This window comes from Plectropomus leopardus, chromosome 1 (assembly GCF_026936395.1).
Source record: "Plectropomus leopardus strain MGB_pleo_1.0 chromosome 1, ASM2693639v1, whole genome shotgun sequence".
Classification (NCBI taxonomy): domain Eukaryota; kingdom Metazoa; phylum Chordata; class Actinopteri; order Perciformes; family Serranidae; genus Plectropomus; species Plectropomus leopardus.
The window spans coordinates 11,337,950-11,354,329 of record NC_142176.1 but is presented as its reverse complement, the minus strand read 5'-3'; the positions used below and the strand labels follow the sequence as shown (position 1 = coordinate 11,354,329).

The following is a 16,380-nucleotide window of genomic DNA, read 5'->3' as shown; positions in this document are numbered from 1 at the left end:
ATAGACTTGTGAAAAATCTGAGGCTGTCCTTCAGGTGTCGTGAGTGTGAAAGCACCCTTTTTCTCTTATACTTTTTGTTTTACATATCTTTTTATCCCTAATTAAAGGTACTATAAGAAATGAAAGTACTCTAGAAGGTCTATCGCCTAGTAACTTCACACATAAAATGTCAAAGGTTTTCATTTCATGTCATAACATCTCGTCACAGATGTCTCCTCAGATCACACTCATCCCCGTAGTCATAATCTTATGAAACCACATCATTAACTGCAGTTTGGCATCGGACACCACTATCACTTGACATGTTGGCGTATAGCTTTATGTTTTGGTCTTGGCTTCAGTGTGTTATCATATGACCAGTTAGATATTTCCTGCTGATGATTTCATCTGTGAGGACATGAGAAACCCATGAGTCTGGCCAGGGGCTGAAAGAGGCAGGAAACTGAGGTGTTGGAAAGAGTTACAGTCTGTAGACAGTGATGGAAAACCTGACCTGAAGATGACAGCAGTCTCTAACAGACACCCAGAATAATCTGTGTGGACAGGTAGAGGCCGAAACTGGCTCATCAGGGTCAGGTGATGTTGTGTCCCCAATGTCATTGTGTTAAAATAGAAACTTAAGGGGAATGTGTTTGTTTCAGTCACACACAAGGGTTGAAGATCGTTTCAGCATCAGTGTAAAATGCAGTATGTGTCCCTTTGCTTCCTTCATGGATCTGTGCACAAATGGAACTTTTCTTTATTTCTCTGCATTGAATGGCTTTCATTTTGTAGCCACGTCAGTGGCATGGTTTAAGGGATAGCAAGTCTGAGAGGCTGATATCCCGAGTTCAAAGTTTAATGGCAATCGATTTCCATGAAATCTGGTTCAGATGTTGTTGATGCCCACACAATGAATTTGACATATTTTTGCCTCTGCACAAGGGACAGCATTATGTTTTCAGGTTGTCCATCGGGCCATATGTACTTGCATCCATGCCATTCTCACGAACACATTATCTTAGCAATACATTGAGGGAATATCCTCAAATTTGGCACAAATGTCCACTTGGGCTTAAGAGCGAACAGATTTTGGTGGGCAAATGTCAAGATCACTGTGACCGCACCAAAAATATTTTTGGTCATAATGCAAGAAATCATATGCTATTTATGACATAATTTCACGCAAATATCAAATAAAATAAATTGAGGTGCTGACATTTTATATCTAAAGGTCAGCTTCATTGTGACATCATGACGACCCACGAAAACACTCTTCTGACCTTTCAACGTCATATTAAGACATTTTGTTAGATACTGAATTAGTGACATGAGTCTTGGGTGACCACCTTCAAATTGTGCTGATTGTACAGATCTTCAAAGCATTGTCTACTGTCATGGTTACATATGAGTCTGCATCGACATGGATGGAAACTGCAACCTCACTGTTTAGTGGAGACAATTCTATTTTTGGTTTTGAGAGTAAAATCTCAGTAACTACTGGATGGATTGCCATGAACTTCAAGAAACACATTCATGAGCAAATCCAATCCCAATACACTTTAAAGCCGTCAAATTTACATATAAAACTGCTAAATCAGCACTTATAACAAAATGATCCATATTCGCTAATATGGCTCATTGATAATCACCATTTGGAAAAAAATAAAAACAGTGGGGCATCTCTACTTGTTTCTGTATCTGTAAATCGTTGATTAAATTTTAAATATAAAAAAGAATGTTTGTATTTTGCAAAATAAATCATAATATCAAAATGATTTTCCCCGATATCTTTTAGCCCGACACACAGCTCAGATTAAATGTTGTTGAGATCAGCAGTTAATAAATAAACTTGAAACATATTTATGTACCTGAATTTGTTGTCATTATTCCAGCGTATGAAAGTACAGCAGGGAGGTACATTGACGTCATGAAATGAAACCAGATATCGTCATGTGTTCTCGTCATTATCTTTGCTGGTCTTAAAGGCTGAATTGATTCAAGCTTAGATCTTTAAACATAATGGGCATCATATCAAAGAAAATATTCTCTCAGTGACCATAACACCCACAAACAGTTCAGACCAAATGTTTTATGAGGGCTGCAATAATTATATCACATTTAAGCATCAAGGTCTACTTACAAACCAGTCATGATTTCTGTTTGTGTCAGTGAGTGACTACTTCAGTGGCGACTCATGCTTGCTAACAGCCCTATCATTAACTTGTACATTAACAGATTCCCTAACAAATACACACACGGCACACACCAACACACCCATGTGAGATATTTATGTGACCGATGTCCAGTATGCTGGGTGGCTAGGTGCCATTTTGGCGCCTTTGTCTCTATGCTAGGGTGAGCAGCTTTCGTAAGTTGACACCTACTTCTTCATATGTCATGTCATGCGGAGGAGGTCTTTTTGCATGTTTGTGGATATCGGTGCCGCTCTGTTAACGCCAGTCTGGCAGCGGAGAGTAACACGAGGCCACAAGGAGCTGATGCAGTGTGTAAATTAAACAGGTCCTCGGGTTGCTGTGCCTTTTTTCTCCTTTGGTTTTTACGGTATAAAAGTGAAAGTTGTATTTTGCAGTGTTAAGTGAAGAGGCCATGTAGTTGTAGTTTTTAGTGCGGCTGCAGTCTGGGACAGCCGGTTGTAAAAAGGCTGACATCTAACCTTGCTACTGTGCAGTCAGGATCAGGGGGCTTTGGAGCCACACCACCCTCTTTAGATGGATGGGTCAACAGCAGCTATTGGCCCAGTAGTGTCCTGTGAGGGTCAGTGCCAGGACCACTTCAAATGTGCAAACCATAATCCCCCTCTGACATTAATATTTTCAGATGGAGGCAAGCAGGGAGCACGGTGGGGGGTGGCAATGTAAGCAAGGTCTTTTTGGCTGGCCTTGTTTCATGCTGGCAGTGGTGATAGACACTAAAGCCATTACTCATGGTGCAGGCATGTCCAGAATGTATTCTTAGCCCCTGTCTTCCTATCAGTCACTACAGAAAGGTTGGAGGGTCAAAAAATAAAGAGGTAACCAGTCTACAGGGCTGTCTGCACCACCGCTGTTTACCAGGGAGGGGGGGATATTTTAAACCTGGGAGAGCTCACATATTTACCCCGCTGAGCTGGACTCACTTGCCATTTGGTGCGGTGAAGACGCTGGAGACCACTGACAGGAGAGAGGAGGCAAACACAGAAGCTCGCTGCAGCTTTTACAGATAGAAAACAATCCAGAGAAGAAGAGGAAGAGTATCAAAACAAAAGAAGACTGAGTTGAACTGAAGGTTTGAGGATAAAAGCGAGAATAGAGGGGGAGACACTTGTGGGAGGCGAGAGATAGCCAGGCTGAGCTGACTTTCCCCCCAGAGGAGGAGTTGCAGTTGCCGGCCAGGGCAGGTCCCAGGGCTGGCAGGGCTGGCCCTACTGCTTCTCCACCTCCATTCCTTCCTCCTCTTACTCCTCCTTCTCCTCCCTTTTACCATCAACCAAACTGCTGTGCAGTGATGAACTTACAGGAAAAGCCCGTGAGCAACACAGGAATGCTTAGAAAATCCTGCCAAATGAACTTCTCTGCCTCAAGTGAGGGAAACTCCAGAGGTTGAGCCTTCCATAAGAGGACCTCCCTTGCAGTATTGACTATCACCCTTCTGTCTTCTTATCTTTTTTTTGTTACACTCACTGGTTGAGTGCACCGAGAGACACAAGGGATTTTTTTATACACCTTTTTTTCCTCCATTTTTGCTTTTGTAAACCGGAACAGTGGCAACCTTTTCTGTAGCCCGGTGCAAGGACCAGCTCCACTCACCCAAGATGAGCCGCTGGCTGAAATGCACCTCCATGCACTTTGTAGGTATTCATCAGTAGTAATTTTAGTCACCAAGAGCTTCTTTTATGGCTTTTTGTTGTTGTTGTGCTTTAGTCTTAAAACTGAACCATGAGAATTGTGTTTTAAAGTGTTTTAGCAGTGAAGGAAATCTTCCTGAGGCAATTATAGTTAGTGGATCAGTTTTATTTATTGCATCACAACTACAGTCTATTGTGCTTGTTGTCAAAGTGATGTATCTATGATATGATGATTTTCTTGTTATTTAATTTCAGTGGATTGCTGTTATGGATGTACAGATTGCTTGTGTCCGGTTATAATTTGTTGTTTGTGTAATCTCTGTTTGTTTTTGACCTTCAATCCTAAGCACCATTAAGTGTGCTTTTCACAAGCCTCTAAAGTACTCTCTTCCCATGCTTAGCAGCCATCACTCATGGGGGGGTGGGGGCTAGTGAAACCACAGCACATTCTTGGCACATTCTGCATTAACTTGAGTCTATTATTGTACTATAAAAAAGAAAAATTACATTGCCAGTATTCTTTGTTGTTTTTGTATCAGAAATGGACTTTTTATGCATTTTTCACTGTTGCATTCATTACTCAGCTAAACGAATTGGAAACAAAATCATAGTGTTACTCTACTTTTAAACTATGTAGGTATTTGGTAAAATATTTGATTTGGGAAATACTGTCAACTGTATGTCTGACTCTTTATCATCGTTTTCAGAACACAGACTGGAACAAGTATGATGATCGGCTGATGAAGGCGGTGGAGCGCAGCGAGGTGGACAAGGTCGCTGCTGTTCTCAGCAAGAAGGGCATCATCCCCACCAAGCTCGATGTAGAGGGACGCTCAGCGTGAGTAAACATGATCATATCCACATTCAGTGTGTGAAAATAAGAAGCTTTTCTTTGTTTTTACTGTCTGCTGTTCCTTTTTAAATATTTCAGTTATTTACAAATTCCAGACATTGTTGCTGTTTCCCTTCCACACACTCTGACAGCGTTTCCCAGATAAAGCAGTTTTAGATGGGAATTCCTTCACAATTAGGTCTTACTCAGAAATAGTTTTACCTCTTGCCTCCAAAACAAAAACCATCCCGCCTCCCTCGGAAATTTCCCGTGGCCATGGTGACCCTGTTGCACATGTCAGCTTTAAACCTTCACCCAGCTGCCCTGCATATGAGAGGCATCACAGTCGCATATTATTATGTGTCCATTTTTATATCCTGAAATTTCTCTTTTCATGTCTGTCTGACTGGAGGTCAGTGTGGGAGCCGGTATAAAGAATGTTTGTGGCCACTGAAGGCTTGACCACATTGACTGGAGACTGTTTGTGTAGTTCCCACAGGAAATGACTCCCTGCAAACTCAGATCAGATCCACTGTGGCACTTGCAACAGCGAGTGATGCATAAAAGCCCAGCTGCAGGCTATTATCAGGATAGGTCGACGTCTTGAAGGACTGTGTTTTATATGGTATATTTTTCAGTTTGAACCTTAGGTTTGAGGTTGTTGTTTTTTGTTGAGAGTTGTATTTGCACACCTCACTGGGTTTCATTAGGAGAACAGAAAGGTAGGTCAGGGAGAAATGAAAGGTGCAGGGTGAAAAGCAGGTCAACCGAATTGAAACATGTACAAGGAATTCTTGGATGTTGCATCTTAATCAAACAATACCACAGATATTTCAGGTATCTAACACAGACTGTTGTTTTTGGTCCTATTAATGATCGTAATGGCCCAGGCTTAGAAAACAATGCACTGAGCTGTCTCAAAAGCACAGTTTTATTGCTAGATGTAACCATATTCCAACAGCAGCCTTTCGGGAGTCCTGGCGCCCTCAATTTAATCCCAGATATATGAAGAAGTCTCTGGTCTCTGGGCCATGCTTTAGGTTTATTTTGATAAAGGCTTTGTTAAATCATAAAACCATGGAGCACCAGATCCCAGAAGCGAAGGTGCAGAGTATTTTCAGCAGTGTGTGAAATTCTCTTGTGGCTCCATTGCACGGACCAATGATTATGCACATGCCTGTATGTGTAAATAAACACACTTTATACAATTATACACACAACCTGATAAATGCCTGGTCTCATAATAAGGTGCTAGAATTTGTCAGAACTAAATACGGTTGTTGTGCACAAACATCGGCACGCTCATTATTTAGTGTTCCCCTGCAGGGCAGACAGACCACAACTAGTTAACCATAAAATCAACACGTTGAACACTTATGGAAAGAGGTCGCACTTTTGCCAAGTTTGCCCAAAACAAAAGTGAACCACAATCGCAACTCAGCAAGTCTGCTTTTAGTTCAGTGGGCCACACACAGACCAACACGTGTCTCCGGCCTTCTGGCCTCTCCAAAAGCCAGCACAGGAATGTCGAATGGTGATGCCTTGTAATCATGGACCTCTGTGGGGAAACTAATTACAAACTGTTACCCGCGATATATAATTTGGTGTGCCCTGGATTAGCCTCATGTGTTCAGCTAATTAATTCAGCTCTAACTGTTTTATCACGGCTTCCAGCTGAGTAAACAGTTTACATCTCTGCAAAGGCCTTAGGTGGATCCCACCGAGGTAAACCCAACCCATCACACCTGTTCATTTTAGTGCAGTGGTGATATCTCGCTGACGAGGGCTTAGCAGCAACAGAAGTCCACATGACAGAGCGCCACTTGAGGCAGTGGCCCGCTTGGCCTTGCAGCATGAAACAGGAACAGAGTTAAGATCTTGCTGTGTGCCTATTGTTTGTAGGATTAGCGGAAATGAATTTTGCACTAAAGTGTCTTTTTAAGAATAACTAAAGCAAGCTGTGAGTTTCACAGTTGGATCTGCATGAGGCTGAGGCTGAACTTTGGACAGATTGAGAGCAAAATTTTAAGTCAGCAGCAGCACATTAGTGCATGCACGTGCTGTGTTGTAAAAAAAGTCAAGGAAGACAAAAGATCAGCAAACATGGACTTCATGAAAAACATAATAAGGACTATATTTTCTTTAAAGCTGCATGAATCCAATTATTGTCAGTAAGGGACAAAGGAGCTTGAAACCAAGACAGACACTATTAGTTGGTGAATCTAAAAGTGCTCTGCGTCTTGGATGCAGTAGAATTTGAAAGCATGCAGTAAACTCAGTGTGTCCAGAGATGCACCCTAATGATAATGCTACATTGTGAACAACAAATCCGTGTTAAAACGTCACTGTGAAAAACAAAACCTCCACCGTTTGGTAAAAAACCCATAACATTATTCAATAAATGTAAAACAGGCGACTCCAGTGATCTCCCCACAATTGACTTGAGACTGAGGGATTTTATATAAAGTAATCAGCAGATCTGATCGACATGATGGAGTGAAAAGTTAACTGGAGCTAACAATAGCCCAGCTACAACTCTGTCGCACTGACTTTAACCGTTTATTTATTGTCACCACTAAAATGCATTTTTACTCATAAATAGGAGGTGTCGCTCGTACAGTTCATCACTCCTGTGTTGGTTTTGACTGGATTTACACTACATGTCTTAATGCCCAATTCTGATTTGTTGCCAATATCTGATTTTTTGACTGCCTGGTTACAACTGCTCTTAAAAGTGACTCAAGTCTGATATCTTGTGCTTTAAATGACACTCATTTGAGTGCCTGAAATGTCCTGATAAGCATGTTTGTTTCAATACAAACCCTGCATTTTCACCTTTACATTTTCTTTAGCCCCACAGGCTTAAAAGAAAGGTAACCTCTGTATTTGACCATTGGCTTGAGCCCTCGTCCTCCATTTTTATTTTTTTCCGCTTTCCGAGCACATGTAACTACATCATTAAAATGCTCCATCATCGTATTTTTAATTACAATTTGCAATGCCAGGGAGTATCTGACCTGTCTAGTTAGACTAAAGACTCCTTTGTAGATATCCAAATCATATTTTATTTGATTCCACATATGAATGAGGCCTGAAACCGAGATGATTTCCTTTTTACATGTTCATGATACATGTCTGATCTGTGCCACATGAGAGAAGAAAATTGGAATTGGGTCATCTAGCCTTCGTCAGAGTCCTACTGTCTTACCCTCAGCTCTCAGCCTGCGTTCACCGCGATGCTGCTTCTGTTCACCGCCCTAGTCTAGCATTAGCATGAGCCTCAGATAGCTAAACAGCACAGCCAGCAAACAACTCTCTCTAATTTTTATAGCTTTATGCTTAAGCGTTAATCATCTGGACTGCCTCGGTTAGGAGGGCCTTTGTCAGAGGGCAGGGAGGGGCATTTGTTTTACAGTTTGTCACACATCTGTAACACAATCTCTTCAAAGCAAGAGTCTCCTAGTGGTGCAACTGCATTATACAGCACATGTATGCAACCTTCTCTGATCATTACTCCACACTGCCCTCGTCTTTTAAGTTATTAATGAATATTTATATGATAAGTTAAATTATTATTGGAAATTTACTGATAATAGATCTCTATCTATGATTTGCTAAACTGTGTGACAGATTGGAGGGGAAGAAACTGAGTGATGTATGAGTTAAAAATATAAAAGAAAAAATCAATCTTGAAAAAATGAACTCATTTTGGTGGAAAGATTTCCATAGATTTTTTTTGTTTAATTTGATTAATTTTTAATACATTTTCAACGTACACGAGTATAACCATATTTCTAACCACGTCATCAAACACGAGTTTTAACACTTTGACTTGTCAAATACACCAAGCAACATCACAGCTGTACTTAAAGTCTTGACTTTTGTTTAAGCTGTAGTTCGTTTTCCACAAACTCCTGAAAAAGGTTTTTAGCTCACTAAATGTTTCCTCATCAGCTTGCTGACCTTTCTGCCGTTTTCCGTTTACAGAATCGGGTTACAATTCAGTATGGCTTCATTGTGAGTGACTGCTTTCATAATATATGTAGTCATTGATTTAGATTCAATTAAAAATGAAAAACGCTGCTTTAAAAGTTAGTTCGTTGACCAAACAGGGTGATCAGTTTTCCAGCTTTGATATTTGGGACGTTGAGGCTTCTCACTGTCTATAAATACATCAGAAGACTTGCAGACTTCTTTCAAAACACCATGCAGAAATATTGAGGAAATACATATATGCAGATTTAAGGTTGTAGATGGTGATAAAAAAAGATGTTCATCTTATAGTACATAACCTACACATTTAATAAACACTAATCAGTGAGGAATTATTCGAAACTGCAGCAGGTTTTTGACATTATCGTACACTGTCTGCGCTTCAGCTCCCAGCATATACTCTCGGGTTTACTCTTCGCTGTACGCTCTCTAAAAATAGCAGGCCTATCCTGTAGACTGACAACCTGAAAGCCACTCAAGGAGCAGGTGTGAAGATGAAATGACATAGCTCAATGTGCCTATACTCTTAAGTCAGACCCATTAGTCTCCTAAAATTCATCTCGAACCATTTTTACTGAGGTCTCCAGCTGGGTGAGCAGTAAGACACGCTGCTGTTTTGTTGGTTTCTTTGTTGGTCTTAGCTGAGCTGGCAATAGTTATTAACTTGGGCGAGTTAAGTCTCCTCAAATTGAATCTGTCTGTGTTTGATGTCTTGAATATAGTCATAATGTGATAGCAAATACATAATTTTCAGTCTAAATCATCTAAGTGGCTGTTAGTGCCACTTACTGCCATGAAGGACTCCATTACCCCAGTTCTAGGTTGCAGTTATGTGCAGTATTATTGACTACGTTCACAAACATTCCTCCAGTTACCTTCTGGAAACTGCGTGGCTCATGAACTTGGAGTGTCACATCACTTCTGTCCCCCTCACTTGGATAGCTCTGGTCTGCTTCCTGTCTACCGTTTGCCCCCGAGAGGTCAGGACCCTCCAGAGAACCAGCATCTCGCGGCCATCAACACGGCTTTTAATACCCGCAGCAGTGTTGAGGTGACAGCCTAGCTGTCTCCTTGGCAGATACCTCGGGGTTAGTGTATAAACAGGTTCATGTGACTTGATGGGTGACAGACTGAGATTGGTTTACACACAAGTGCTTTGCAGAACTTCATGGCTGGTGGTGGCGGCAGTGCTGCTGTGGGTTAAATCAGAGGAGGGGAGCAGGAATGTTTCCAGTCAAAAGTGATGATTTAAGAGAAGCGTTGGCGAACGGTTGGCAGTGGGGAAACTGCATAATTGAGGAGGCAATTACAAAAACGATTATGCACTCTTTGAGGCTATTAAACATGGATACAAATTTGACAAAACAATCACATTTAAAGGTCCATTTCGTAGCTGCTGTAGGGCTTTCAGTCGAGCCACATGATCCTCATTAGCAGATGGAGTGTGACAAGTTGTCATGAAATAGATGACAGATAAATGATTTTTTTTTTTTTGTTGAGCATTTAAAGGCCTTCTCATCCTTGCTGATTTGACAGTTGAGTTTCAAGGTCTCAACTGCTGGTTCGAAGTTGTAGTATAGACTAAAAACTTTTGAATAAAAATAACTTGAAGTCAGTCGCCTGCCTAATAACTCATATTGCTTGTTACCATACACTGCAGTTCATTTAGTTTTTTCACATCATGCAAACAAGACAGTGGACACAGAGGCAAAGCTCTAATGAGTATTTTTGTTGTGTTAACGGGGTTTTTACAGAAAAGGCAGCTATCAAAACCACCAGTCGACACTTTATATAGTTGTAACTAAACATTTATCTGTGATTTGACACAGTGCAGTAGTAAAGCAGTGGCCTAGCATTTATAGCAGATATGCAGCTGGGGGCACTGTGGGTAGTTAAGGTTGACACATCATAATGGTAATTGAAATGCCTGCTAAAGACTGAAGGTGGACAAACTGCAGCTTTTGTTTGTACTGTCATGTTTTACATTATGCCATGTTAAATGCATATAATTTAAGGTAATTAGAGAAGGAAAGAGTCCAGCTACTCCTGCTAGAAAGCAGTCACATTGTTACTGCAGTCAAACAGGGGCTGTATTCAGCCCCAATAAAATGTAGCAATTTAAATTGAAACAGTGGTGTAGTGAACACCCTGTTGTGTCACGCAAGTCCACTGTCTGTTAATACAACAGGGTTTAATTCAATTCAGTTGGGCTTTATTGGTAATGGTGAACATGTTTATATTGCCAGACAAAGTGTAACATAAATACAAAAATTGTATGTACAATAAGTGAAGACCTGCAAGAATCGGGTTTATATAAACGGCACTGCTGATTGGGTAACAACTCGGACACACCCACCAATGAGAAAAAATGAACCTTAAAGCCTGTTTCACGCAGTTTCAAGGAAACATGTCGATCAACCTAGAAACTGTAGAAAAACGGTACACAACCTTTTCTAGATTTAACATGCCTGGTATCTCTAGCTAAGACAAGCTTGCTGGCTCAGATGTAAACAGCCTCTCTGAGCCAAATGAGGACTCTTCTATGTCATCTACCCCCAGGCGGGTCCAGCCTACACTAGTTAACCTTTTACCGGTTGTATTTGAGATATTTTTAAATCAAAATTGATCCTTGTTTGTGGGTAGGGATAAAAAAAGATATATCTCCTATTATTGATAGACTTTTCAACTACTTTTTGGGAGTAGAAGATGACTACAATATGCAGCAGGTGAGAATGTCTTTAGGTCCAGTGTTGTAGGATTTAGAAGCATGTAGCAGTGAGGTTGCAGATTGCAACCATCTGAAACTCCTCCCATATGCCGAGGGTGTAGCAGAAGTGTGCTGGCTGATGCAAAAACATAAATAGCCCTATCTAGAGCCAGTGGTTTGTTTGTTTTTTTCCAGGCTACTGTAGACACAACATGGTGGATTCTGCGGCAGAGGACCCGCTCCACGTGTAGATATAAATAGTTCACTCTAAACACAAAGATTCTTAGTTTCAGGTTATTATTAGCCAATGAAAACATTGCTGTGAATGTTATATTCAATTTTTGCCAATAAATACTCCTAAATCCTACAGACTGGACCTGGACTAAACTTTATCAACAGAATATTTCCTCAATTTATATAGGGTTAGAAATGAATTGGGGACACAGAGTGTAAAAAATTATAACCTTGGACACCTTTTATTGCAGGCATGCAAAATCACAAATACCTCAATATCAGTATTGCGAAGATGTTGTAGGGTTGACTATTGGTGCTTACACAAAATATTTACACAAACAGAATTTTTGATTAATGATAATCAGTAATGTGGATTTAAAGATTAAGTAGGTAAAAGCAAATAATAGAATAGCTACAATAGTCTGGTAAATTCAGAAAATCACATCACTTGTAATACAGCCTTTTAAACCAGGAAAAAACAACACTTAATATCTAAATTCTAAGACGATATCTAGTCTTTTATTGCAATATTGATATAATATTGATATATTGCCCAGCCCTGTGCTCATGCATACAGCAGTAAAGGTAAAACAGAATAAAAACATTGTTTGTGTTGCTCCTGGTTGCCTTGGAGTCATCACTGACCCAGAGGTTTCTTGTTATTTGCTTCAAGAATGCTGATCTTGCTGATAGCGAGGAGCCAGGCGTCCGTTTGCGATCTCTCTCTTGTCCTTAAGTTTCACTCTCACCCCCCCTTCTCTTTACACCCTATCACGTTTTCACTTGCCCTTCTCTACTCTGTTCTGCCTACTTGTTGCCATCCCCCTCCGTCTCACAACACGACTGTTCTTCATGTTTCCTCCATCTCTCTTCTTGGCTTCACAGCTTTCATTTGGCTGCAACGCGAGGACACCTGGACTGTCTCAATCTCATCCTGGGACACAATGTTGATGTCACTGCGACTGATGCCACCGGTGAGTTCAGGCTAGATTCAAGCAATACTCTGGAGCTGCATTAATAAACCCCCACTATATTACTCAGCTCAGACATACTAAAAACACCTTGCAGTGGAACACAGTACTTTTCAGCACCAGCAACATTTGACAGTTTATGAGAGGCGTCGTTTCATTCAGAGACAAACCACCTACAAAGTCTTTGGTAAGAGTTAATCTGTTGCTGTTGCCTTGTTTTAAAAATAAACACTGTGCACCTATGGTATGGTATGGTATGGTCTTCCATACTTCCATACATACTTGTGCCAGTACACATTGTTTTTAGGAGGGAGATGAGAACATGTTAGGCAGAGAATTGGTCTTATTGGTTGTCTGTTTAGTATATTGATAGAAGTAAAATGCAGTTGAGCGCTGTTATTATAAACTAGGGTGTGAAATTAGACTGAATAATGACCAAAAGATGTAACATCTTGCCCTGCTTTCTAGAGGAATTTTACACAAAAATTTGACCAAGCTAAACAACACAGTACCACAGCCAGAAACAAATACATATGATTGGTTGTTGCTTCAGCGCATTGTTAGAGCACTAAAGAAAGCAGAGGCCAGCTCAGTTTTTGATTGTAGCATGTCACACCCATCAGTAATGCCAAGTGTCAGGCGTCAGTTTGTAGCAACATGTCACCGGCTATCAGGGAAAATGACCTGATGCTGTGTCACTCGTAGAGTGAACGCAGCATAAAGAGTAAAATAAACAAATTAAAAGAAATGCTGAAGAAGAATATTTTGATGCTCATTCTTCCAATTCAGATAAGGTATTAAAAGTGTACCAGCATGACAGTGCGCCCCAGAGAGACGCAGTAGGATTTATTTCCAAAGTGAAACTGTGACGGCGCACTTGGACTTTGAGGTGGAAATGTCATTCCAACTTGAGAGAGTATGTGACACATTAAAAGAAATGGGCTTAATGTGAAATCAGCTGCACACTCTGTGATGTATAATGTGTTGTACATAATTAATGTCAAGCTGTGAGTCCCTAACTGCCTCCTGATTGACTCATTAGGATCAAACTTGCTGTCTGTGGTTCTCAAACCGCAGCTTTACCAGCTGAGACAAGCTCAGTGATGCACTGATTAGTCTTGTGACACACGTGCAGAGTTTGACGTATTCTGGCTGCTTGACACGCAGAGATTTTGGTTTAATAGCACTGTCACAATGAAGCTGAGTCATACGAACAGTACAGTTATTTTTGGTTTCCTACAGTGCTGTTATGGACTCAGAATTATGACAGGCGAACTGGATTGGGCTGTTCAATACGCATATTCGTTCCTTTTGTTTCTGTATAGAATTTGAGAGTCTGAACAGGGTTTTGTTAGACGTCAGTCCAACAGTAACGTTCACACAATTTAATAATACAATAGCCAAGTTAGCCCCCAAGCTAATGCTTTCTAACTTTTCAAACAATAGATCGTAATGTGTAACATTTTTTGTGGACACTAGATATCAAGCAAAAACCAGTGACTATACAATATAAAGTTCCTGAAAGCTGTAAATACAAAATAACATTATCTCAGAGTCCGACTGGGTAAAGCCATTCCTCCTCCTAGCAGCTTCCTCCTCGTCCTCAGCTGCGTTTACCGAAGAGCAAATGTGGAGCGCTCATTCTGTGGATAAATCCAGAAACCGAAACATCCCCAGAAGTACACTGCACACTAACTGTGCAAAAAAAGTAAAAAATACTGCTCAACTCTAAGTTACATGAGGGTTTTTCGACTGATGATTAGGATTTTTTCTGGGATCATCCCTTTCAAAATTACCAAAATGCGTGCCTCCCTGTTAACCAGCCATCCTTCCCCATCCCCGGGGTCCGGACCCAGACGCCATTCTATCCATACCCAGACCTATAATTGAAAAATGATAAAGAATATTTAAATTTTCCCAGATCTTTTTTTATGTTACTTGGCACAGTATTTGCAACACTGGTTTAGTAACTTGGAAACTTTGAGATAAGTTACATGCATTAACTCATCTGATGTGACGCTACCCAGCCAGTCAAACCTGTGAGTCACGACTTGAGAGTGAAGACATGAGGCGAGAGACGGCATTCGGAGAAATAATGGAGTCAGAGAAAAGTAATTTCACAAGGTGCGTTCTAAAGAGACCACAGGTCACAAAGGAGGTCTGCACACTGTCGGCTTCGGATAATTAGTTTATTTCTCATTTCTTTGAAAGCACCATTTCGATTTGAGAGTGTTGGGTTTTTTTTACCCACAACAAAATCCCTGACCTTTGTGACCTGCAGTGAAATGTCCTTTGTTTTGCACCTGAGCGTTTTTCTCTGTATGTGCGCACAATTGGTCCCTTTTTTTAAAAGAGAAAAAAATGAGATGGCAGAAAACAGAGCTTCTAAACGGGAACAGACAGACTCTTACATTATTCCCACGAACATTTCAAAACCAGTATGTCTCATCATACGTTCATAGACTGTGGCGATTATTAAAAACAACAATATGAAGGGCTACTACACAAAGCTCAGAGCATCTTTTGAGCAAACAGGCCCACTCAAATCCAAACTGAGGGCACAGAAAGTAAAATATTTTACATGAATTAATCAGTATATTTATTAATCATATAAGGATAATTTCCAATGAAATGACACTGAATCACTTCATCATTATAAGAACAATTAAAATAAATAAATCTGTAGCTTACAAGTACCATCTTACAGGTCGTTGCATCACATTATGTTAGGCTCTTGAAATACATACAGTACAAACCCTTGATGTGAACTTTCTGATTGCTGCTTTTATTACTTTCAGGTAAAAATGCTCTTCACCTGGCCTCAAGAAATGGACATTCTCTGTGTGTGCAGAAACTCTTGCAGGTAAAGTTTAGTTGTGTTTTTCTAAAATTGTTTGTATCTGATTGGTGTTTAATCCTGAGAAATCCTGAAAAATGTGCCAAACTGCAAGATACGTTTAGTTACTTTGAGGGGTTTTGTGCGTCTGCTTTTATGGTGTGGCCGGAGGTATTATGTTCTTGGGTTTCCATTTCATTCTTGCGGACATAAAATCTTACGAAAGCCCGTAGGGAATTTCTTCAAATTTTGCAAAATTGTCAACTTGAACTCATTAATGACCTGATAAAAATTTGTTGGTTAAAGGTCACTATGACCTTGCGTCTGCCTCATTCTTATGAACGCCATATCGCAAGAACGCCATGAGGAAATTTCGTAAAATCTGGCACAAACGTCCACTTGTACTCAACAATGAACTCATTGGAATTTGGGGATTGATGGTCAGTGTCACTGTGACTTTGGGTCTGTCTCATTCTCATAAACGCAATATCATAAAACACCCTGAGGGAATCTCTTCAAACTTCTCTTGGATTTTTAACTGATTAGAATTTGATGATCGTCAAAGATCAAGGTCACTTTGACCTCATAATGTTTTATTAAAAAACACCTTTGTGGCCATTTTTAACACCATAACTCAGGAACTGAGACAATCAATTAGATATTGAATTGGTGACAGTAATCTCAGGTCCACCTTGAAACTGTGCTGATTGTTTAGATCTTCTGTGCTGCCGGGAGGGACAAACATGTGAAACATCCATGTTTTCACAGACATGGATGTAAACTGTAACTGCTACTTGGCTGGTTCACAGAGGCATACAACTGGGAGGCTATAATTCTGCTTTTTTTATTGTTGTTTTTGTTTGTTTTTTGCTCCTCATATTGGCCGGTTGTGTATGTACGCACTCCACTGTATGCATGTTCCACAGAGCAGCTTCCCAGTCACTGGCCAGTCAGAGCAGTTTCCCTCTCAGCTCCTTTAAA

The 16,380-nt window shown here is 40.5% G+C and overlaps 1 protein-coding gene across 2 annotated transcripts in view; it reads left to right on the top strand.

The window, feature by feature from the left end:
• Positions 1-16,380, top strand: part of uacab (uveal autoantigen with coiled-coil domains and ankyrin repeats b) — a 58,716-nt gene that overhangs the window by 21,920 nt on the left and 20,416 nt on the right. The window contains exons 1-4 of one of the 2 annotated variants that reach the window (XM_042491517.2): positions 3,121-3,829; positions 4,534-4,664; positions 12,478-12,566; positions 15,362-15,426. In XM_042491517.2, coding sequence (XP_042347451.2) covers positions 3,794-3,829; positions 4,534-4,664; positions 12,478-12,566; positions 15,362-15,426 — 321 coding nt within the window. In that variant the 5' untranslated portion in view covers positions 3,121-3,793. Of the gene's footprint in view, positions 1-3,120; positions 3,830-4,533; positions 4,665-12,477; positions 12,567-15,361; positions 15,427-16,380 lie in introns of those variants that run through there. The other variant, XM_042491508.2, reaches the window with a different exon arrangement.